At 42.1% G+C, this 26,717-nt stretch overlaps 1 protein-coding gene across 2 annotated transcripts in view; it reads right to left on the reverse strand.

Annotated features, from left to right (window-relative positions):
• LOC133576485 (SAM and SH3 domain-containing protein 1-like) overlaps positions 1–11,159 on the reverse strand; it is a 487,427-nt gene extending 476,268 nt beyond the window's left edge. For both annotated transcript variants that reach the window (XM_061929754.2, XM_061929753.2), the window contains exon 1: positions 10,072–11,159. In XM_061929754.2, the coding sequence (XP_061785738.2) occupies positions 10,072–10,539 (468 nt within the window). In that variant the 5' untranslated portion in view covers positions 10,540–11,159. The remainder of the gene's footprint in view (positions 1–10,071) is intronic.
• Between the last annotated feature and the right edge of the window lie 15,558 nt (positions 11,160–26,717).

The raw sequence follows: 26,717 nt of genomic DNA on the forward strand, positions 1-26,717 counted from the left end.
GTTTATTTTGAACATATGTAGCATCATCTACAAAGATACAAAGAATTACTATTGCGACATCCAGTGGACACATTTAGAACAGCTGTTTCTTTCAGTCAAGAATTTCTGGTTCATTTTTATACTTAGCTAATTAATCTCGCGGGCCAGAAAAAACCTGTTCGTGGGCCCGATCCGTACGTTTGACACCCGTGGTGTAGGATCATTGAATCACACTTTTGCAGCGTATTTCCTAAAAAAAAGCAGACTGCTATCAGGCTAAATGAGCCTTGACCATGATTGACGTGACTGAGAAAGCTAATGAGTGACAGATGAGGGGTAACTGGATGTATACAAACACACACAAGCACACACACACACGCACACTGGCATCACACACGGAGTTAAACCAGAGGCTAAAATGTCAGTCAGGCCGACCATTGCTTGACAAAGCGACAGCCGCTGAACTTTTCACACATTCGCCTCACTTCAGGCTCAGTCGGCTACGGCAAAGAACTTAATCATAAGGCATTGGAGTGTGCAAATTTAGGCGGTCTTAGGCAGCACAGGACGACTTTTTTTTTTTTTTTTTTAAACTCTGGACGTTTTTTTCTTATACAAATTTGTGAAATGACCGGAAAACAGGGCTCGGAGGGATACAACAAGGTTTGAAATAAAGCAACATAAATAGCTTCAGTTTGGTGTCTCAGCCTACTAGCTATGTTGGCACCACTTGGCTACAAGTGTGTCATCAAAACACCAAATTATATAACATTTGGGCAAAATAAAAACAAAACATTTTTTTAAAGACCCTCAGCGTGTAAAATGAGAGGATATGACCTCTCCTCAAACGACGGCCTGTCGACAAACATGAAAGGTGTCTGAGGCTATGTCTACACCAAGCCGGATAACCCCTTAAACGAATAATTATTTGGCCTAAGCCCCGTTTCAGTCACACTAAACTATCGTTTAAGGTTCCCCTCCTCTGACAATTTTTTACACGGGTAAGTATTTCTTGAATCTCCGGCTCTTAGCTTTGTATGGACTCATTGATCATTTACAAACTGAGTTTGTAGAGGAAGTGACGCCAGAAAGACTGCACCCCACACAGGAAGTGACGTCAGAAAGACCGCGCCACAGCCAGCTTCATAATAAAGCGGTTTCGTAACTCGGAGCTAACCACTGGAAATATGGAGGCGAGTCATCCAGACATGTCCGTGTTTCTCCTTCTTCTACATGTACAGACTCTTGTGGAAATCACACATGAAAACCTTAGGAGAAAGCGATTGCAGCTATTTCGGATACAATACTTCTCAGACGGCAAGAGAACTTTCGAATGTCCAGGTTTGCTGTGATTCTATTTACCGAAAAACTTTGTCCATTTGTCAAAGGAGAGACAACGAGAATACGGGCTCCCGTGGTTGTGATAAAAAAAAGGTAGCGTGCGCTTTGTATTACCTGGCCGTCGAAGTAAGACTAAAGAAAACATTGAATGCATTTGGAGTGGCAAAGCAGACTGTATCAGTTATTGTCCGCCATGTATGTCGCGGACTCAACGTCGAGGTCCAGAGTATATAAAGTCACCAAAAAACGAATGGACAATAAAGGTGAAGGCAAAAGAGTGACAAATGCCCTGTCCAGATATCTAGATCCCTAGATTCATTGACGTAAAATGTTCTTTATCACATGGTGTACTTTTATGTGTTTATTAAAGATTTGTTTAATTTATGATGGCTCAGGTGTGATTCACTACAATAGGGCCAGACAGAACACTGGATTCCAGTTAATTGAAATACCACAACACTGGATATTGTTCAGATAAGTTACATTTAAGAACTTGCACACAAAGCAACACTGGAGGGGACTATGACGTGCGTATTTTCTGCGCATGCGTACTAGGTCGCCTTGCGCCGGCAGACGGAGAGATGGGGGTCTTAAATGACCATTGTGTGTGTGTAGACAAGGATAAGGTTCGGTGGGATTTACCCTGGATAACCTTAGCAGGCTTAGTGTAGAAGCGGCCTTATTAAGAAAAGTCGTTCTGATGGGGAGGGGACAGGTGAGGTCAGGGCAGATTAATAATCAAAATGTACAGCTCCGAGACAAGATGATGGTAGACCTCCCCCTCTCTCTCGCTCAACTTATTGATTTGCACCAACTGCGTGGCCATCATTCACAGTGACAGCCACTCACCGCTCACTCCAGCTTCAACGCGTCCTGACATTTACCTGGAGATTCTTAGCACAGCAGTACATTTGTCATTAGAACACAGCATTTCGTGTCACTGCCACTCGATTAAGCCGCTAATTTAGAGCCATGAATCAACGCTTGGCTGCCAAATCGCAACATTATCACCTGCTTTCTGGCAACACAAGTGGTAAGTGGGTAACAAAATCTCACCATGGTCAGGGGCGGCATGAGGGATGCCAGTCAATGCGTACTGGAACATTCTGAAGGAGAAACCTAGTTTTCCAACATAAGGAACAAAAATACAGTGCCTTGCTGAGGGAGTTGAATGCAAATTTGGTCTCCTCCATACATGAACCCAAATGAGCACCTGTGGGGCTTCCTCAAACCCCAGAAAGGTGGAAGAGTGCAAGGTGCTCCACTGGCGATGTCATCATGGAGAGGGGTGGAAGAGGATCCCAGAAACAACCTGTGCAGCTCTGCTCAGTCCCGTGCCCAAAAGAATTAAAGGCCTACTGAAACCCACTACTACCGACCACGCAGTCTGATAGTTTATATATCAATGATGGAATCTTAACACTGCAACACATGCCAATACGGCCGGATTGGCATGTAGAATTTTAAATTTTGCGTGAAATATCCTGCTGAAAACCTCTCGGTATGATGACGTCTGTGCGTCACGTCGCGGACTGTAGAGGACATTTTGGGACAGCATGGTGGCCAGCTATTAAGTCGTCTGTTTTCATCGCAAAATTCCACAGTATTCTGGACATCTGTGTTGGTGAATCTTTTGCAATTTGTTCAATGAACAATGGAGACAGCAAAGAAGAAAGCTGTAGGTGGGAAGCGGTGTATTGCGGCCGACTGCAGCAACACAAACACAGCCGGTGTTTCGTTGTTTACATTCCCAGAAGATGACAGTCAAGCTTTACCATTGGCCTGTGGAGAACTGGGACAACAGAGACTCTTACCAGGAGGACTTTGAGTTGGATATGCAGACGCGGTACCGTGAGTACGCATGCAGCTGCGGCTTCCAAACATTTGATTGCTTGCCCGTACGTGCGTGCCGCTATGTGCATGTCACGTACGTAACTTTGGGGACTTTGGGGAAATATATGTGCTGTATGAACTTTGGGGAGGTGAACGGTACTTTGGGCTGTGGGATTGAGTGTGTTGTGCAGGTGTTTGAGTTGTATTGGCGGGTTTTATGGACAGGAGCGGGGAGATGTTTGTTATGCGGAATTAATTTGTGACATATTAAATATAAGCCTGGTTGTGTTGTGGCTAATAGAGTATATATATGTCTTGTGTTTATTTACTGTTTTAGTCATTCCCAGCTGAATATCAGGTCCCACCCGCCTCTCACAGCATCTTCCCTATCTGAATCGCTCCCACTGCCCTCTAGTCCTTCACTCTCACTTTCCTCATCCACGAATCTTTCATCCTCGCTCAAATTAATGGGGAAATCGTCGCTTTCTCGGTCCGAATCGCTCTCGCTGCTGGTGGCCATGATTGTAAACAATGTGCGGATGTGAGGAGCTCCACAACCTGTGACGTCACGCTACTCGTCTGCTACTTCCGTTACAGGCAAGGCTTTATTATCAACGACCAAAAGTTGCGAACATTAACGTCGATGTTCTCTACTAAATCCTTTCAGCAAAAATAATGCAATATCGCGAAATGATCAAGTATGACACATAGAATGGACCTGCTATCCCCGTTTGAATAAGAAAATCACATTTCAGTAGGCCTTTAAGGCAGTGCTAAAAAAACAACAGTGCTCACCAAACATTGACATTTTGAAAACAATTGTTCACTGTACTCACTTGTGTTGCCAAATATTCAGACACTAATCGCTGTGTATTGATAGTAAATCTATACTGCCATTCAAGCTCTACACAAACCACACTAAAAGTATATCCAAGTTGACTTTCTGTAGTATTCTTTTGAAAAGATATAGTAAAATGGTTGCTGAAATGTGAGAGCTGTACTCTCGTTTGCAGCTATTAATTATTTTAGTAATCCAGTAAACTGTGGATTACTTGGTCAGATGAATCGAGTAATTGGTTAAAACACGCTTTGTGCAGATTTTAGGGAAAATAGTTGAAATAAACTAATCTTTTTCTGCTTACCATAGCCTTCATTCTTTTTTTTCCCTAATAAATGCACATCATGCCCTGCGATGAGGTGGCGACTTGTCCAGGGTGTACCCCGCCATCCGCCCGATTGTAGTTGAGATAGGCTCCAGCGCCCCCCGCCACCCCGAAGGGAATAAGCGGTAGAAAATGGATGGATGGATGGAAATGCACATCATCAACATCGAAATAACACTTTCAGCAATCGCATTAAAAAATGCTAGTCATATTTTGGTATTCGAAGCATGCCAACTGTTGACATTTTAATGTAAGCATGTCAGCATGCGAGCTTTTTTAGCTCATTTTGAAAATACACACCTAAGAGTCATACATTTTGGTAATTCGTGCATGCTAACTGTTAGCATGCTAGCTTTTTGAGCTTGTGTATTGTTTGCTCTTTTTTTTTGTTTTACTTTTGTAGCTGTACGTAGAAACAACGCATTAAAAGTGGCAGCTTGTTGGATCAGCACTGCGCTCCTTTAATGTCTATTAGCGCTGGGCGATAGACCAAAACTGATATCCCGACATTTTTAGGCCGAATGGGGATATGCAATATATATCGGTATTTTAAACAAAACTTGCCAAATGTTTAGTTTAAACTGCACACCACATGACTTGTACTACCAGTGTTCTGAAAATCACTTTAAAAAAGTAATTAATTATAGTTACTCGTTACTTAACCAAAAAAAAGTCATTTAATTATAAATGGAATTGTTCCTTAATAGATGTCATTCATTACTAATTAATGTGTTACTTTTAAAAGAACAACTTTAAATATATGTCATATGCAGTTGAGAGAAGTTTCATAATGAGAGCAGTGTGTGTGTGCCTTTAAAAGGGGGTCTCTGTTGCCAAGTGGCGTGTGACGTCAGCAAGGGTTTCTTTGCTAAACTATATTTGTTAGCTTTACCTCTTGTTAATTAAGAGATGCACTGTACTTCAATGGCTGTCATATTGTATTGTCCACAAACGGGGTAGTGTTTGGATTCAATCATTGATTTGTTGTTAATTATTCCGACTGTTTAAAGAATCGTATATGTGTGAAAGCTTTCACACAATTAAAACAAAGCATCGTGAAGACCAGCGGCGGGTGTTGTTGATGCGTTGTGATTTCTGTCCTGTGCTCTGAATGTCAAAGCGAAGAAATTCAATGAAGCTCGGGTAAACAGTGGGAGTAACTATCAAAGGAAGCATCAGAAGATATTATATATCGGTATGGCGGTATTGTCTAAAATACATCTCTTTCTAAAATATACCGGTGTAACTCATAATACCGGTATACCACCCACTCCTTATGTCTATTATGTCTTTGTGTTCTTTAATGTTTCCCCATTGTTTCATACCAAGATGGCGCCGCAGATGACCAACACGGGACTGTGCTCCCTGGTAGTTTAAGTTTTTCTTTGTTTCTTGTATGAACAAAGAGAGGACAGTACCAAGTCAAATTCATTGTGTAATAAACATAGTTGGCCAACAAAAACGATTCTGAAGAGTCATATATTTTGTTGCTTGACGTGATCTGGCTTGAGTGCTAACTGTTAGAATTTCAGTTCAGCTAATTAGCATTCACATGCGATTTATACTGAAATTGCATTTTCTAGTTACTACTATTATAATTTTTTAACACAGTACAGAATTTTCACAATGAGCTCTTACTGCCATCAAGAGCAGACCTGGGCAAATTAAGGCCCGTTAGGCTTTTCAATCTCGCCCGCCGGACATTCCCAAATATTTTTTTTAGATCTTTAAGATGGAAACTGTAGCTGCCATTATGATGTGCAGTGATGTTTTCAAATGAGCGTAAGTCTTGAACTATACAAAGTATTTCAATGGTTGGAAATTTGCATGATATACTAGTTACTATGGTAATCTAATTAGGTACTATGGTAATGTAAGTCACAGCAACTCAGACGAGGCACCAAGCAGTGTGGGTGGGGAGCGTTTCCACAGAGTGTCAGCCTGAAATGCAAGTATCAGGGACAGACGCGGAAGGAGATTCTTACAACAAAGTTCTAAAGCTTAGTGATATATCAGATTGTAGGTGGGGTTTTTTTTACCCTTAGCGTTCATATTTCGCTGTTTGTTGCATTTTGCGTTTCGCTTGATTGTAAAATATGTCCATCGAGAGGGGGTGTGACGTTCAAATGTTATCAATATTCAGTGTTTTATCGTTCATAGTTAATATTGTAAATCCCACATTCATTATTTTCATGTACATTCTGGGTGTCTCATTCAGTAAAAAAATGTAAAATTCCATTCCGTTTTTTAAGGCACTGTGTCATAACGTTTTTAGTATTCAATCATACATTATTATTAGGTTTTGTATTAGTGTTCCTAAAAATAGATATACCGGCCCCCAGACACATTCGTTTCTCTAAGGCAATGGCTACACTAAGCCGTATAACCCCTGAAACAAATAATTATTTAGCCTAAACCCCGTTTCAGCCACACTAAACCAACGTTTAAGGTTGCCTTCCTCGGACAAATTTTAAACAGGTAAGTGCACCGTCTATTTCTTGTATCTCCAGCTCTTAGCTTTGTACGGACTCATTGATTGTTTACAAACTGAGTTCGGAGAGGAAGAGACGCCAGAAAGACCGCACCCACACAGGAAGTGATGTCGGAAAGAACGCTTCATGACAACTGGTTGTAACTCGTAGCTAACCACTGGAAATATGGAGGCGAGTCACCCAGACATGCCCGTGTTTTTCATTCTTCTACATGTACAGACTCTTGTGGAAATCACACATGAATACCTTAAGAGAAAGCGATTGCAGCTATTTGGGATACAACACTTCTCAGACGGCAAGAGAACTTTCGAATGTCCAGGTCAGCTGTAATTCTACTTACCGAAAAACTTTGTCCATTTGTCGAGGAGAGTCAAAGAGAATGCGGGCTCTCGTGGATGTGATAAAAAAGGTAGCGTGTGCTTTGTATTACCTGGCCGTCGAGGAAAGACTAACTATGGAAAACGGCAAATGCTTTTGGAGTGGCAAAGCAGACTGTATCAGTTATTGTCCGCCATGTATGTCGCGGACTCAACGTCTAGGTCCAGAGTATATAAAGTCACCAAAAAGGAATGGACAATGAAGGTGAAGGCAAAAGAGTGAGGAGTGTCCTGACCAGATATCTAGATCCCTAGTTTGATTATTGTCAAATGTTCTTTATCACATTGTGTACTTTAATGTGTTTATTGAAGATTTGTTTAATTTATGATGGCTCAGGTGTGATTCACTAAAATAGGGCCCCACAGCACACTGGATTTCAGTTAATTGAAATACCACAACACTGGATATTGTTCAGATAAGTTAAATTCAAGAACTTGCACACAAAGCAACACTGAAGGTGACTATGATGTGCGCATTTTCTGTGCATGCGTACTAGGTCGCGTTGCGCCGGCTGACGGAGGGAGGGAGGGGGTTTTAAACGACCATTGTGTGTGTGTGGACAAGGATAAGGTTAGGTGGGATTTACCCTGGATAACCTTAGTGTAAATGGGGCCTAAATTTGACCCCCCGTGGCAAAATAATTGCCCAGGCCTGGACTAGAGTCAATTTATAAGTATGGGTGATATAAATCGAGTAAAACATCCATCCATCCATTTTCTACCGCTTGTCCCTTTTGGGGTCGCGGGGGGGTGCTGGAGCCTATCTCAGCTGCATTTGGGCGGAAGGCGGGGTACACCCTGGACAAGTCGCCACCTCATCGCAGGGCCAACACTGATAGACAGACAACATTCACACTCAAATTCACACACTAGGGCCAATTTTAGTGTTGCCAATCAACCTATCCCCAGGTGCATGTTTTTGGAGGTGGGAGGAAGCCGGAGTACCCAGAGGGAACCCACGCAGTCACGGGGACAACATGCAAACTCCACACAGAAAGATCCCGAGCCCGGGATTGAACTCAGGACTACTCAGGACCTTCGTATTGTGAAGCACATGCACTAACCCCTGGTCCACCGTGCTACCCGAGTAACATCAATACAGTATTTATTTTTCAAGGTTTTTGGAAAACTTTAGGCTGCAATAGTCACAACAAATCCTACAAAAATCACAGAGGGACTGATTTACCACTTATACAGGTAAAAGCCAGTAAATTAGAATATTTTGAAAAACTTGATTTATTTCAGTAATTGCATTCAAAAGGTGTAACTTGTACATTATATTTATTCATTGCACACAGACTGATGCATTCAAATGTTTATTTCATTTCATTTTGATGATTTGAAGTGGCAACAAATGAAAATCCAAAATTCCGTGTGTCACAAAATTAGAATATTACTTAAGGCTAATACAAAAAAGGGATTTTTAGAAGTGTTGGCCAACTGAAAAGTATGAAAATGAAAAATATGAGCATGTACAATACTCAATACTTGGTTGGAGCTCCTTTTGCCTCAATTACTGCGTTAATGCGGCGTGGCATGGAGTCGATGAGTTTCTGGCACTGCTCAGGTGTTATGAGAGCCCAGGTTGCTCTGATAGTGGCCTTCAACTCTTCTGCGTTTTTGGGTCTGGCATTCTGCATCTTCCTTTTCACAATACCCCACAGATTTTCTATGGGGCTAAGGTCAGGGGAGTTGGCGGGCCAATTTAGAACAGAAATACCATGGTCCGTAAACCAGGCACGGGTAGATTTTGCACTGTGTGCAGGCGCCAAGTCCTGTTGGAACTTGAAATCTCCATCTCCATAGAGCAGGTCAGCAGCAGGAAGCATGAAGTGCTCTAAAACTTGCTGGTAGACGGCTGCGTTGACCTTGGATCTCAGGAAACAGAGTGGACCAACACCAGCAGATGACATGGCACCCCAAACCATCACCCAACCATGCAAATTTTGCATTTCCTTTGGAAATCGAGGTCCCAGAGTCTGGAGGAAGACAGGAGAGGCACAGGATCCACGTTGCCTGAAGTCTAGTGTAAAGTTTCCACCATCAGTGATGGTTTGGGGTGCCATGTCATCTGCTGGTGTCGGTCCACTCTGTTTCCTGAGATCCAGGGTCAACGCAGCCGTCTACCAGCAAGTTTTAGAGCACTTCATGCTTCCTGCTGCTGACCTGCTCTATGGAGATGGAGATTTCAAGTTCCAACAGGACTTGGCGCCTGCACACAGCGCAAAATCTACCCGTGCCTGGTTTACGGACCATGGTATTTCTGTTCTAAATTGGCCCGCCAACTCCCCTGACCTTAGCCCCATAGAAAATCTGTGGGGTATTGTGAAAAGGAAGATGCAGAATGCCAGACCCAAAAACGCAGAAGAGTTGAAGGCCACTATCAGAGCAACCTGGGCTCTCATAACACCTGAGCAGTGCCAGAAACTCATCGACTCCATGCCACGCCGCATTAACGCAGTAATTGAGGCAAAAGGAGCTCCAACCAAGTATTGAGTATTGTACATGCTCATATTTTTCATTTTCATACTTTTCAGTTGGCCAACATTTCTAAAAATCCCTTTTTTGTATTAGCCTTAAGTAATATTCTAATTTTGTGACACACGGAATTTTGGATTTTCATTTGTTGCCACTTCAAATCATCAAAATTAAATGAAATAAACATTTGAATGCATCAGTCTGTGTGCAATGAATAAATATAATGTACAAGTTACACCTTTTGAATGTAATTACTGAAATAAATCAAGTTTTTCAAAATATTCTAATTTACTGGCTTTTACCTGTATGTATTGTATGTACAATTTTTCACATGTAAAATAATGGGAAATGCTCTCTATAGCAGTTGGATGTAATGATATAAAAGGTGCATTAAGCAGCATAGCATACCTTATTGGAGTAAGGCAGTCTGGCCAGATTAACGCCGTCTCTAATGAGTTTATCCCGGATCATGATCTTGAGCTTGAGTTTGGGGTAGATGACCATCTCCCTCCGGTTGTTGCCCAGGGTCAGGTTCCTCTGCGCCCCGATGTAACCCACCCCTCGGCCACCTCGCTCACTGCTGACCTCGGTCCACGACTTGGAGGCTCGCATGTGCCCGCTGGTCGTGATGGGCTCCAGGGTGAAGTACAGTCCGTTCGCCGCGTCTTTGGCTTCCTCCTTCAGCCGGCGCACCGCCTCGTGGATCCTCTGCCGGTGGTGCGCGACGTAGACCCCGATGGCGTCCAGGTCAGGGTCGCCGATCTGTTTGCACACCTCCAGGTCGTCGTAGCCGTTGTCCACGAAGGCTTCGACATACTGGGCCAGCTGGAGGGTCTTGAGCCACTCGAAGACGATGACAGGTCCGGTGCTCGTCATGCTTTCAATCGGCGGTGGTGTCTTCAGGGAGCGCGGAAACACAGTCACTTTCCCACCCGGCGTCTTGAACGCATCATCCCGTGAGAATCAACACCCTAAGCGGCACAATTAAACACATTCCTCCCCTTTAAAAAAATGTAAGGTTTAATCCGTTGAGTTGGCGAAAGTGAACGTGAACGCAACACCTGCCAGTGTTGACACAATGAAATAATAGATCCTCACTTTTGGCTCCAAACTTCCTTTCCACGGGTTGGATATCTCCAAAGAAGATTCGTTTTAAATACTTGCACGACCGGTTTGGGTAAAGTCTCCGGATAAAAAAAAAAATTCAAAGATTCCTGCAAAAAAAAAAAGCCGATCCGGCGTGCACGTCAGTCACTCCACGCTGGAAGTGCGGCCAGGAGGCAACACGCTCACTGCAGCTCCTCCGACGTCCACGCCCCCCCTACAAAAAAAACTGTTTAAAAATAGGGACGCTCTCACAACTTGCAGTCCCGCATTCACTCGTCCAAAGTTGCGTGGGTACTACTGCAAAGTCACCCGTCAAAAAATGTTGGAGAAAAATGTACTTTCCGTGTGCTGTTTTCACCTCTTTCTCTCTCTCTGGGTTTCTTTCTCTTTCTCTTTCTCACTCATTCAGCATTTTCACACACCGGTTTGCCTATCTTCACATTGGAGCTCCCCCTATCGGGAAACCGAGGAAGTACATGTTCACAATATTTCTGTACCCATGCTCAGGGGCGTAGAAGTGGGGGGGTGTTGTACCGGGGCCCCAATTTTATGAAGAGCAATCCATTTTTGGGGTTATAGGGGTGGTTAAAATAACTCAAATAAGGGGTTTGTCCTTTTCTGAACCAGCAATTGGGTTAAAATTGGGTTATTTTGATAACCCAATTTATGAGTTGCGAGTGTTGGCTTACATTTTTGACTTATTTTTATGAAGGGTGATCCATTTTTGGGGGTATTATTTTAACTCAATTTCTGGGTTTTCAAAACTATGAACCATGTTTGGGTTGTTTTTCAATGAGTAACACATTTTTGGGTAAAATACATTTTTAATGAAAAAAGCTACTTTTTTCATGAAGGGAATGCTATTAAGGATTCATCTTATTAACATTATTTACAATCACACATCTTATGTACATGAAAATATTAGAGCATGCTGTATAGAACTACTACGACCATACGCGCCGATTCTTGTGAAAAAAAAAAAGTCACTCATATCTTGCTTTTGAGTGCATTTTAATGGACTAAAAATAATTGTGATCAGTAGTTGGGAAGGAGTAGGACAACCCAGCAGTAAAATGTATAATTTTTAATAGGGATGTCCGTTAATGGCTTTTTGCCGATATCCGATATTCCGATATTGTCCAATTCTTTAATTGCCGATACCGATATCAACCGATACCGATATCAACCGATATATACAGTCGTGGAATTAACACGTTATGCCTAATTTGGACAACCAGGTATGGTGAAGATAAGGTACTTTAAAAAAAAAAAAAATACAATAAAATAAGATAAATCAATTAAAAACATTTTCTTGAATAAAAAATAAAGTAAAACAACATAAAAACAGTTACATAGAAACAAGTAATTAATGAAAATGAGTAAAATTAACTGTTAAAGGTGGACCAGCAGCACGCACAATCATGTGTGCTTACGGACTGTATCCCTTGCAGACTGTATTGATATATATTGATATATAATGTAGGAACCAGAATATTAGTAACAGAAAGAAACAACCCTTTTGTGTGAATGAGTGTGAATGAGTGTAAATGGGGGAGGGAGATTTTTTGGGTTGGTGCACTAATTGTAAGTGTATTTTGTGTTTTTTATGTTGATTTAATAAAAAATAAAAAATTAAAATTAAAAAAAACGATACCGATAATTTCCGATATTACATTTTAACGCATTTATCGGCCGATAATATCAGCCTGCCGACATCTCTCATTTTTAACCAACTATTGGGTCAAGGAGTGCTAAATTGCGCAACCCAATAGTTGGGTTTGGAATAACCCAACATTGTAGTGAGCGTAACTCAGCTTTTGTGTTTAATAAATTCAACCCAATAGTTGGGTTATGAATCAACCAACATTGCGTTAGCATAACTCAACTTTTGGGTTAAATCCTTCAACCCAATTGTTTGGTTGGGAATAACCCAACATTAAGTTATCATAACTCAACTTTTTGAGTTGAAAAGTTGGGTTGAAAAAATTAACCCAAAATGTGGAGTTAAAATAACTCAAATAAGGGGTTAGTTCTTTTCTCAACCAGCAGTTGGGTTAAAATTGGGTTCTTTTTTTAACCCAACATTTTTTAGTGTGTACAGTCCTTGATAGTCATCTTAACCTTTCTTCAAACACTGATTTCATATTCAAGAAATGTCCGCAGCGACATTTAGTCTTCTGAGAAGATTAAGCGGTCTTGGTGTCAGTCCGTGTATTTTAGAGCGTGTCTATTGTGCACACATTGAGAGTGTTTGAACGATTCTTCTCTGTGCGCTGGGTTTGGTCACTTGACTTGTAAGTGTAAACACAAACTACACAGAATTTAAAAAATGGCTGGTGAAATTGCGGGACAAACCCAAAAGCCTCTGGGGCACTTCTCAACGGACAGGGCAAGTAGGAAAGCTCAGAGGATTCTGGCAGATGGCTTACCTCCTCTGTGCTATCACTTTGCGCTTATAAAGTTAAAGAGGCGCCATAGAGCTCCACTGGTCGAATTCCTTTTAAAAAGTTTTTTTTTTTTTTTAAATGTTATTGCCATTCCTAATGTGACAAATGGAACAAATCCTTTTTGATGTCATTGCTTTACAGTATTTCTATTATTAATGCTTTGTGCTGACACTATTATCATTAATGCCATGTGGCTATATTTAATTTATTTGCTAATCCTACGCTAACAACTCAATACTGTTACTTGCAGTCCTTTTGCTCAAATGAGTCATCTTCAGCTAAGGAACTTTGTATCAAAGTGAAATAAAATTGCAGAAAGATACACATTTTGAGTAATCCAATTTATGTAAAGCAAATGGCAATAAGCAAATGTCCCACTACAATACACTGTCACTCTGCACGTGCACTGCATGATGAATGACATCCATACAACAAGGTAACATTGCGAGCCTAGCTCCAGACTTTACTTTAAGATGTGTCGCAAAGCCTGAGGAAGTACAAACCCCGTTCCATATGAGTTGGGAAATTGTGTTAGATGTAAATATAAACGGAATACAATGATTTGCAAATCATTTTCAACCCATATTCAGTTGAATATGCTACAAAGACAACATATTTGATGTTCAAACTGATAAACTTTTTTTTTTTTTGCAAATAATCATTAACTTTAGAATTTGATGCCAGTAACACGTGACAAAGAAGTTGGGAAAGGTGGCAATAAATACTGATAAAGTTGAGGAATGCTCATCAAACACTTATTTGGAACATCCCACAGGTGAACACGCAAATTGGGAACAGGTGGGTGCCATGATTGGGTATAAAAGTAGATTCCATGAAATGCTCAGTCATTCACAAACAAGGATGGGGCGAGGCTCACCACTTTATCAACAAATGCATGAGCAAATTGTTGAACAGTTTAAGAAAAACCTTTCTCAACCAGCTATTGGAAGGAATTTAGGGATTTCACCATCTACGGTCCGCAATATCATCAATGGGTTCAGAAAATCTGGAGAAATCACTGCACGTAATAATAATAATAATAATAACTGGGATTTATATAGCGCTTTTCTAAGTACCCAAAGTCGCTTTACATGTAGAACCCATCAATCATTCACACCTGGTGGTGGTAAGCTATTTTCATAGCCACAGCTGCCCTGGGGTAGACTGACGGAAGCGTGGCTGCAATTTGCGCCAACGGCCCCTCCGCCCACCATCTATCATTCATCATTCAATTCACCGGTGTGAGTGGGACCGGGGGCAAAGGGTGAAGTGTCCCGCCCAAGGACACAATGGCAGCGATTTTTTGGATGGTAAGAGGCGGGGAGTGAACCTGAAACCCTCAGGTTTCTGGCACGGTTGCTCTACCCACTACGCCATACCGCCCCAAACGTAACGTAAGCAGCTAAGCCCGTGACCTTCGATCCCTCAGGCTCTACTGCATCAACAAGCGACATCAGTGTGTCAGTGTTTCCAAATTGTTTTTGGAAACTGTGCACGTCGTGTCGTCCAGACCAGAGAGGAAAAGAACCATCCGGATTGTTATAGGCGCAAAGTTGAAAAGCCAGCATCTGTGATGGTATGGGGGTGTATTAGTGCCCAAGACATGGGTAACTTACACATCTGTGAAGGCGCCATTAAAGCTGAAAGGTACATACAGGTTTTGGAGCAACATATGTTGCCATCCAAGCAATGTTACCATGGACGCCCCTGCTTATTTCAGCAAGACAATGCCAAGCCACGTGTTACATCAACGTGGCTTCATAGTAAAATAGTTCGATCCTACTAGACTGGCCTGCCTGTAGTCCAGACCTGTCTCCCATTGAAAATGTGTGGCGCATTATGAAGCCTAAAATACCACAACGGAGACCCCCGGACTGTTGAACAACTTAAGCTGTACATCAAGCAAGAATGGGAAAGAATTCCACCTGAGAAGCTTAAAAAATGTGTCTCCTCAGTTCCCAAACGTTTACTGAGTGTTGTTAAAAGGAAAGGCCATGTAACACAGTGGTGAACATGCCCTTTCCCAACTACTTTGGCACGTGTTGCAGCCATGAAATTCTAAGTTAATTATTATTTGCAAAACAAAAAAAGTTAATGAGTTTGAACATCAAATATCTTGTCTTTGTAGTGCATTCAATTGAATATGGGTTGAAAAGGATTTGCAAATCATTGTATTCCATTTATATTTACATCTAACACAATTTCCCAACTCATATGGAAACGGGGTTTGTAGGTATTTGCCTAATGACATTATGAAATGCCGAAACTTCCAAACTAACTGTCTTCCAAAAGTAAAGCAAACATGAAGGAGTTCAGGGCTATTCAACTAAAATGCTTTGGGGGCCACATTTCAAGACAGTTAAGGACCAGGAGGAAGGACTGTGTCTTTTTTTGAATAGTCCGGAAAACCATAAATATCACATATAGGTTATATTTTATATTGCTACTTTGGTACATTTTTAGTCTACTTTACACCTGCATTATCCTTTCCATCCTTACCCTTTCCATTATTTGTAACTGAGCTACTGTGTGAAACAATTTCCCTTGTGGATCAATAAAGTTTGTCTAAGTCTAAGTCCTTTACAGTAGACATTTGCTTTTGGTCTATTTATTTTGTCAGCATTACAGGAGCTTTTAGCTGTTTTTAAGGACCCTCTGCAAAAAAGCTCGTCAAATATCATCTCTATGACAGCCTCCTATGGTTTTTAGGAAGTTTGTTCATCCTAATTTTCAACAGTTGAATAGCACAAAGAAGGAAAAAAAAGCAGAACCCTGAGGAACAGCGTTACTGTAATTAGATCAGTTGTACAAATGAAAACATTTTGCATGTAAAGCTACAGTAACACTTCAGTTACATAGATCACATTACCAAAAAATGTGTAACTGTCAAAAAGGAGAGGACTTCAAGGGGAGCCTTGAGGAATGCCCCAGTTATGTAAATCACAAGTTTGGACCCCAGTGGTCTACGTTTGCTAGCAAGGTTGTAATGTCAACGTGAGGGTCTGCCATTGTGTTTGCAGTGGTGTAAGTTCCTAAATACAACAGGAGCACTATAGTGTTTTAGTAATTTGGTGCAAAAATATTTGTCTTCCAAGTTTTGAACTGAACTTGGTGTAATTCGCGGGCTGGATTTGGCCCCTGAAAAAAAAGCCTTGAAAAGCCTTGCTCTGGGGAAATATACAGTTCACCCGGACAGTATTCACGCCACTTTACTTTTTCCACACTGTTATGTTACAGCCTTATTCTAAAATGGAATAAATACATGTTTGTCGTCAAAATTCTACACACAATACTCCATAATGACAATGTAAAAAAGTTTTTTGCAAATATATATATATATATATATATATATATATATATATATATATATATATCCATCCATCCATTTTCTACCGCTTATTCCCTTCGGGGTCGCGGGGGGCGCTGGAGCCTATCTCAGCTACAATCGGGCGGAAGGCGGGGTACACCCTGGACAAGTCGCCACCTCATCGCAGGGCCAACACAGATAGACAGACAACATTCACACTCACATTCACACACTAGGGCCAATTCAGTGTTGCCAATCAACCTATCCCCAGGTGCATGTTTTTGGAGGTGGGAGGAAGCCGGAGTACCCGGAGGGAACCCACACAGTCACGGGGAGAACATGCAAACTCCACACAGAAAGATCCCGAGGCCGGGATTGAACTCTCGACTACTCAGGACCTTCGTATTGTGAGGCAGACGCACTAACCCCTCTTCCACCTTGCTGCCCCCTATATATATATATAAAAAAACATGTACATACACGTATTCACTTTTTACTAAGAAATGCCTTCCATCTGGTCTCTATACCATACAGGCTTGATTGGTGGATTGCTGCAGAGATGGTTGTCCTTCTGGAAGGTTCTCCTCTCTCTACAGAGGTGTGTTGTAGCTCTGACAGACTGACCATCGGGTTCTTGGTCACCTCCCTGGCTAGACTAAGATGAATGCATTAGGGGAGTAATGGTATTGTAGATACCGCGATATTTCGGTTTCAAAGTCTTCACGATAATACCGTGACGTGTGACGGTATCAAACAAAAACTTCCTGTGTAGTTTTTGTCTGGCGCTTGTTTTGTTTTGGCAAAACATATGTATGTACATAGGTGCGTGACCTTATTGGTGAATTAGGGAAACAGATAGGAGAGTCAATACCCAGTCACTTGCTAACCAGTTGAGAACTCACTGTTTCCAACCAGCCCTCACAAAATGATACTGACAAACTAGTCATATCTGAAAAAACATAGACTTGTCAAAAATGAGTGCGATAGTCAGATCAGATGTCAGAGAGCCTCCCATGTTTCGTGATGACGGTGACGACAAATACTCCATCCACGAATGGATCGATTTGATGGAAGTGTACCTGTAAAAATGGAATCTCTCAGCCGGTAAACATAGGTATGATATCCTTAACCATCTGCTTGGCAAAGCAAACGTTTTGTCAAAGTAGGACTAAAGAGTAGTGAAAATCCTGGTTCCGAGACAATCTATAATATACTGTTTTGCCATTGACAGATTTCTATGACACCCGGCCAAACTCTAGAGGGACACCTGTAGATTACTGGGTTAGGCAGAACACAGCTGCAGAGACAGCGGACAGGCGACTGGGACAGCAGGGAAGCAAGAAGAGCAACATGGATGCGGAAATAGCTGTCATGTTCATCAAGAACTGTATCGATCCTAGTCTAGCTTGTGTGTTCAAGTGCAAACCTATTGCTAAGTGGTCACTCATGGACGTGCAGGAGGCTATTTACGACCACCAAAGAGAACAGCAAATGACAAAATCAAGTACATACACTGTAAAGTCTGTTAACCCTTCTGAGCGTGAAACAGCGAAGTTCACTGTAACTAATCCACCCAAGTTAACCGAAATTGCAGCTTCAGATCAAAGCACCCTGGAGCTTGCACCTTCAGTGAGGAAGCTGCACAATTACTCAAAGATAATGATTTGGTATTAGAACCAAGTCTTGTACACATCATGCTCGTTGGTTGTGGTGGAATTCAAGTTAAACCCAAGAGCATCTGTGATATGAAGATGGAAGTGTAATGAGTGCACATTCATTGTACCTGTTTTGGTGGTCTCTGGGCAGAATGGTCAGCTCATTCTTGGCAAAAATGCCATTACACACCTGCTAGAAAAAGTTCACACAATATCGCCACTTCAGGCCGTTCCTGAGAAAGCCTAAGTCCACATAATGCAGTTCCTCAACATGTTAGCTCGCATTAACAGGTGGAATGGTTAAAGTTAAGTTAAGTTAAAGTTAAAGTACCAATGATTGTCACACACACACCTAGTGTGTGTGTAAATTATTTACGATTTAGCAAATACCCCTGCTTCGTTCTCACTTTTATCGCTCAATTTTGGATATTTGCAAGCTGAGTCGTGCTGAAATCTTTGTTGGATTATAAATTTGTAAATTGCAAGTACTGAGATTGTCCACCAGGATAAGAACATTGTGTTTTTTTTGCATGCGGACATTGCCTTTCTGTCATGTGTGTCATTTCATTACAATACAAGACAATTCATATCTCAGTCAGGATCACCTTACAAGGTTTAGGTGAAGAACCAGATATCCAGTTTCTTCTACAAATATTTTCTCAATGTATTGCAGTGACTGTACTAGTGTTGTCCCGATACCAATATATACAAAATTATTTTGATACTTTTCGGTACTTTTCTAAATAAAGGGGACCACAAAAAATTGCATTATTGGCTTTATTTTAACAAAAAATCTTAGGGTTTATTAAACATATGTTTCTTATTGCAATTAAGTCCTTCAATAAAATAGTGAACATACAAGACAACTTGTCTTTTAGCAGTAAGTAAAGTTAAAGTTAAAGTACCAATGATTGTCACACACACACACAGTAGGTGTGGTGAAATGTGTCCTTTGCATTTGACCCATCCACTTGTTCACCCCCTGGGATGTGAGGGGAGCAGTGGGCAGCAGCGGTGGTCACGCCCGGGAATCATTTTTGGTGATTTAACCCCCAATTCCAACCCTTGATGCTGAGTGCCAAGCGGGAAGGTAATGGGTCCCATTTTCATAGTCTTTGGTATGACTCGGCCGGGGTTTGAACTCACGACCTGCCGATTTTAGAGCGGACACTAACCACTAGGCTACTGAGTAGGGTTTGTCGGTTGAATGGTCACACAACGCCCGATTTCATTGGTACTGCAAAACTTGTGAAATCTGTGACTCTCTCCTCTAAATAAGAGCACCTTGTCTGGGCTAAGTTGTCTTCAGTGTCATCTCTTTCAGAGGGGAGTGCAATTTTAATCGAACCATGTAAGACACACATTCACTAGAAAAACATCATTGTCTGCAGGTCTGTCACTAATGGCAAAAGGTGGGCCCCAGTTCAGATCCTGAATACTGCTTTGAGGCGCAACATGACATTGGCAGACATCGCCACCTGCATCACGATTGAAGATCTGGATATGCCATGTGCCGGAAAGTACCCCAAAATTGTGTGTACAAAGTCAAAAACAGTAAGCGATGAAAAGAGCGCTCAATCTGATAACCCATTTTAACACAGTCCTCACGACAGCCTCCATAGCCTGGGTTTAGATTACCTGTATATTGATTCAGGTGAAGTGTCTGATATTTGGAAATCAAGCTTGTCCCAACTAGTTTGTAAATATGAGGATGTTTTTTCAAAAGACAAACTTGATTGTGGGCTCGCTCAGGATTTTGTACATCGCATTCACTTATCCGACGAGCGACCTTTCAGACTTCCATATCATCGTGTCCCACCCGGAGAGTATCACAAACTCAGACAAGTGTTTACAGAGATGGAGGAGCGTGAACTCATTGCAAAGTCCGAAAGTGAATGGGCGTCCCCATTAGATAGATAGATAGTACTTTATTGATTCCTTCAGGAGAGTTCCCTCAGGAAATTGAAAATTCCAGCAGCAGTGTACAAAATTGAGATCGAATTTAAAAAGTAAAACGTAAAAAGTAAATAATGGGGGTATACATGGAAACAAAATAGAAAACTATTACAATAAGAATAAAAATAAAAAGCAACAATGAGAATAAAAATATAACAGTAAAATAAGAATATAACAAGAGAAACTAGGCAGTAGTGATCATGTTATGAAAAAGTATTGCACTGTTATTGTTTTGCATCCCCTGTCATCCTAGTACCCTCCCTCCCCCCTCGAGAGGAATTGTACAGTCTAATGGCGTGTGTGGGACAAAGGAGTTTTTGAGTCTATTAGTCCTGCACTTGGGATGAAGCAGTCTAGCACTGAACAGGCTCCTCTGGCTACTGATAACGGTATGCAGAGGGTGACTGGCATCATCCAGGATGCTCAATAGTTTTTCCACAGTCCTCTTCTCTGCCACCATCACCAGTGAGTCCAGTTTTATTCCGATCGTAGAACCGGCCCGCATGATCAGTTTCTCCAGTCTGGAGCTGTCCTTCTTAGATACGCTGCCCCCCCCCAGCACACTACGATGTAGTACAAAACATTGGCAACCACAGAATGGTAGTACAGCCACAAGAGTTTTTTTTACAAATGTTGAAGGAGTGCAGCCTCCTCAGGAAGTACAGCCTGCTCTGTCCTTTCCTGTACAAGTGCTTTATTAGTGCTTGTCTGGAAGAAGAATGGTGATCTCAGGATATGTGTGGATTATCGATGGTTAAACGTACGCACAGTCAAGGACGCCCACCCATTGCCTCATCAATCTGATTGCCTAGCAGCTTTGGGAGGACGTGCCATCTTCAGCGCTATGGACCTCACCTCTGGCTTCTATAACATCGCAGAAGTGGACATACAAAATGACTGCCTTCACCTCACCAATGGGGCTCCCCCAAGGCCTGTGCAATAGCCCAGCAGCTTCATGCGTCTCATGATGGGTATACTTGGTGACCAGAACTTCTTGACCCTCCTCTGCGACTTTGATGACTTGGTGGTTTAAAGGGGAACATTATCACAATTTCAGAAGGGTTAAAACCATTAAAAATCAGTTCCCAGTGGCTTATTTTATTTTTGGAAGTTTTTTTCAAAATTTTAGCCATCACGCAATATCCCTAAAAAAAGCTTAAAAGTGCCTGATTTTAACCATCGTTATATACCCGTCCATTTTCCTGTGACGTCACATAGTGAAGCCAACACAAACAAACATGGCGGAAAGAACAGCAAGCTATAGCGACATTAGCTCGGATTCAAATTCGGAATTCAGCGGCTTAAGCGATTCAACAGATTACGAATGTATTGAAACGGATGGTTGTAGTGTGGAGGCAGGTAGCGAAAACGAAATTGAAGAAGAAACTGAAGCTATTGAGCCATATCGGTTTGAACAGTATGCAAGCGAAACCGACGAAAACGACACGACAGCCAGCGACACGGGAGAAAGCGAGGACAAATTCGGCGATCGCCTTCTAACCAACGATTGGTATGTGTTTGTTTGGCATTAAAGGAAACTAATAACTATGAACTAGGTTTACAGCATATGAAATACATTTGGCAACAACATGCAGTTTGAGAGTGCAGACAGCCCAGTTTTCATCAATTAATATATTCTGTAGACATACCCTCATGTCAGCAGGCCAGGGAAGCTAGGGTCGATATTCTTCTCTTGATCATCTTCGGGACGGTGTGAGCCAAGACATCCAGGGGGTTTAGTTCGCTCGTCTGCGGGAACAAACTGCCACCATTTCTTGCCGTGCTAGCGAGGTCCTTTGTCCCTGAATTGCTCACACACTCCGGCAGATTCAATGGGGGTCTGGCGGCAGATTTCTTTGACTTTATCGTTGGAAATGCATCTCCTTTGAGTGTCGCAGGATATCCACACATTCTTGCCATCTCTGTCGTAGCATAGCTTTCGTCGGTAAAGTGTGCGGAACAAACGTCCAATTTCTTGCCACTTTCGCATCTTTGGGCCACTGGTGCAACTTGAATCCGTCCCTGTTCGTGTTGTTACACCCTCCGACAACACACCGACGAGGCATGATGTCTCCAAGGTACGGAAAACAGTCGAAAAAACGGAAAATAACAGAGCTGATTTGACTAGGTGTTTGTAATGTGTTTGAGAAAATGGCGGATTGTTTCCCGATGTGATGTCACGTTGTGACGTCATCGCTCTGAGAGCGAATAATAGAAAGGCGTTTAATTCGCCAAAATTCACCCATTTAGAGTTCGGAAATCGGTTAAAAAAATATATGGTCTTTTTTCTGCAACATCAAAATATATATTGACGCTTACATAGGTCTGGTGATAATGTTCCCCTTTAAACAAAGTGGAAGCATTGAAGAGGCTAGAAATTATTTTCAGCTGACTGCGTGCCTGCGGGCTCAAGTTGGCCCTCAGGAGAAGCGTACGCTTTCTGGGCCATATCATTGACTAACATGGTGTTGTAACTGATCCTGACAAAGTCAAAGCTATCGCCTCAATGATCGAGTCAGACCTCCTGATGGATGATGGAGTAACATCATCACAAAATAAGATTAGATCATATCTGGGCATGGTGATGTACTATCAGCAGTTCACATGTGATTGCTCCAGAATTGCCAAACCCTTGTTTGGCCTCACTGCTGCACCAAATGGAGGAAAAGGAGATGCCAAAGGCCGAGTTGCTTTCAAAAAGTTACATCCCAGCGATTGGAGAGAAGAATATCACAGTTCATTTGACCATCGGAAAACTACCCTACTCGAGTCTGTTGTACTTGCACACCCTGATTTCAGTCGCCCATCTATCCTTTCCACGTATGCTTTTCAGGATAGATTGGGCGCAGTGTTATCTCAGGTCTAAGAAGGTGCGAGTAAAGCATGCCCCATTGCTTTTGCCGGTGAAGCACTGACTCGCTCTCAAAGTAACCACCCCGCCCATCACCTCGAGTTTTTGCCTCTAAAGTGGTCTGTCTGTGACAAATTTAGCCATGGGCTATAAGGACACAATTTCACCGTGTGGACAGATAATAACCCCCTAACGTACATCCTCACACAGGCCCAAATTTGATGCATGTGAGCGGAGATAGGTATACCATCTGGGTATGGGTATACCAGTGACGTGCGGTGAGGTTCATGGCTGGTGAGGCACTGACTTCATCACAGTCAGATTTACAAACATATGAACCATAAAGAGTATCTTATTCACCATTTGATTGGCAGCAGTTAACGGGTTATGTTTAAAAGCTCACACCAGCATTCTTCCCTGCTTGGCACTCAGCATCAAGGGTTGGAATTGGGGGTTAAATCACCAAAAATGATTCCCGGGCGCGGCGCCGCTGCTGCCCACTGCTCCCCTCACCTCCCAGGGGGTGATCAAGGGATGGGTCGAATGCAGAGGACAAATTTCACCACACCTAGTGTGTGTGTGACAATCATTGGTACTTTAACTAAACTTTAACTTTACACATACAAACTGTAGCACACAAAAAAGCACATTTAATTAAAAAAACGTTATTATGGTCTTACCTTTACTTATAAGTGCGGGAACAGTGGTGTTCGTGTTGGAGGAGTTGTGAATGAATGAAATATGAAATCCGTGCTGCAGTCTGCAGGTGTACCTAATGTTGTGTCCCTGCAGTCGTTCACGGCTCCTCCGGCGCGAGCATTGTTGTTTTTGCACTTTTTGGCTTCTTGTTAAGTTACTTTTTTTGGGTGGATTCGGTCTTGCACGTGGAGGGTTTGGGTGTGGGCTTTGGTTGGTGTGGCGCTCCCGTCGGGGGGTGCATTCCGCGGCGGGGGTGCATTAATCGGCACCAGGAGGCGGGATTACTGCGAGCCTCACACAGTGCGTCTTCGCAGCAGTTTTATGATTGCTCAGCACAAGAAATACTTTACACACATACAGTTGCTGACAAAATACACTGCACATTATATACCTCAGCTAACTAAACTATGGAAATGTATAATATAGTTCATATAGCAATACGGTCTCATTGCACAGCAGGCCAGCAGTTAGCGGAGTCCGCAATCCATGTTGAGGCACAACTGAGTGACGTGCCTCAACTGGCTGCTGATCACCGCACCGTCTCTTCTCAGTATTTGAACGGCAAATGTGAAAATTCAGCGATTTTGAATAAAAATAACCTAAAACTGGTGAAGTTAAATGGAAAATAACTTTATAGTATAATCACTGAATACATATAACAATTTAATTAATTTTTTTCTTTGTACATTTTTTTTCTTTCCATGATGGCAGGTGAGGCCCTGCCTCACCTGCCTCCAGTGACCGCACGTCACTGGGGTATACCATGATAATATCGTACCGTAAGATTTGAAATCCCCAAAATGCAGCAATGTACAGAGACATCCTGAATGAAAACCAACACTTCCCATCCAACCCGATGGAGCTTGAAAGGTGCTGCAAAGAGGAATGGGTGAAACTGGCCAAAGATAGGTGTGCCAAGCTTGTGGCATCTTATTCAAAAAGACTTAAAGTGCCAGCAACTCGCATGGCTGCAGTAGTTTTGACCCTAAGGTGCAGGAAACAGGAGATCGATGCGCAGGTAAGAGGACTTTAATACATAAACAGAGAAGGAAGCAGTCGTGCACGTAAACAGTTCTCAACATAATCATTAATCCTCGAGCGCTGAGGAACAGGCGAGGCAGGCATAAATAGCAGCCTGCTGATTAACACCAGGTGTGGCCAGGCTGCCAATCAGCAGCAGGTGGGGAGAAACAGCGCTCAGGGAGACAAGCAGAAAATTAAACCAAAAGAGCACTGATAGGAAATAAACAGCAAACAAGGAACCACCACCAGAAGTGAAGTGACAGATAGTCACATAAAGGTTGCAATTTCTACCAAGGGTGCATCAACAAAGTATTGAGCTAAGGTTGTGAATATTTATGTATATGTGAGTTTTTATTTTTAATAAATTAGCAAATAAAAAATTCAAAACTTTTCACTTTGCCAATATGGAGTATTGTGTGTATAATTTTAAAGACAAAAAAGAATTCATTCAATTTTGGAATAAGGCTGTCCCTTAACAAAATGTGGAAAGAGTGAAGCACTGTAAATACTTTCCGGATGCACTTTAGTACTGTTCCATCATTAACATTTTGCATCATAGGAGACCTTTTAACCGACATCTTATACATTTCCGCCTACCCAGTAGTAAAAGTTAAAGTTAAAGTTAAAGTACCAATGATTGTCACACACACACTAGGTGTGGCGAGATTATTCTCTGCATTTGACCCATCACCCTTGATCACCCCCTGGGAGGTGAGGGGAGCAGTGGGCAGCAGCGGTGGCCGCGCCCGGGAATCATTTTGGTGATTTAACCCCCAATTCCAACCCTTGATGCTGAGTGCCAAGCAGGGAGGTAATGGGTCCCATTTTTTTATAGTCTTTGGTATGACTCGGCCGGGGTTTGAACTCACAGTACGGAGCAAGTAGAGTTCAGCCGTCAACAAACTGCAACACCGCTCTCATCATTAAAGCCAGACCAGTCAAAAGTAGACGATGTTTGAACAAAAACCGTCCAATCTGTCCAAACGAAGGACGCCAAGTTGGCGAGTGCTGATGCACGCTTTATAAAATATGAGCTGACAGCTTGTTAGGGATCAGTTTGATGCAACGCTGACTGTCTGAGCTACATTGGCTGAGAGCGAGTTAATAAAGTACATGACAGACAACAAACCCGTACAGTAGAAGCATATTAAATAACAGTTCTTGGTCCAATATTGGCACTGAATGGACCCCCAAATATCTCACTGTAAAAGCTTCAGTGTGATTCATTACCCGTTTCTGCTCAGCTACTTATGAATCAAAAACCTTCCTTTCTTTATTGGTTAGAGTTACTTAATATAACACAAATAAAGAAAAGTCATAAAGACAACGAGCACTGACGACTAGCATATGTTGAGTCTGACCACAAAGCTATGATATACAATATGTATTTCTCCGTCAAGCGGCTCTGCTTTCCGCATCACTCTGACGACTTAGGGCAATTACAGCAGTGAGGCATTGCGTTTCCACACCGCTAAAAAGGCGCCACCAGACAGACGTGTGTAGCATCCTCAGTGTCTCCATGGCTTCCATGTGGACGTTGTGTCTTTGGAAAGACAGGCATCTAAGACATTTAAGGTACAAATCTCATTTAAAAAGTTGTTATTGTACCGCAAAGGAGCCTCAACAAATTGTATAGTTTGAAAAAAGAAAGTACCGTATTTTCCGCACTATAAGGCGCACCGGATTATTAGCCGCACCTTCAATGAATTACATATTTCATAACTTTGTCCACCAATAAGCCGCCCCGGATTATAAGCCGCGCCTACGCTGCGCTAAAGGGAATGTCAAAAAAACAGTCAGATAGTTCAGTCAAACTTTAATAATATATTGAAAACCAGCGTTCTAACAACTCTGTCCCAAAATGTACGCAAATGTGCAATCACAAACATAGTAAAATTCAAAATGGTGTAGAGCAATAGCAACATAATGTTGCTCGAACGTTAATGTCACAACACACAAAATAAACATAGCGCTCACCTTCTGAAGTTATTCTTCATTCGTAAATCCTT

Source organism: Nerophis lumbriciformis, linkage group LG34, assembly GCF_033978685.3.
Source record: "Nerophis lumbriciformis linkage group LG34, RoL_Nlum_v2.1, whole genome shotgun sequence".
In the NCBI taxonomy this organism is placed as follows: Eukaryota; Metazoa; Chordata; class Actinopteri; order Syngnathiformes; family Syngnathidae; genus Nerophis; species Nerophis lumbriciformis.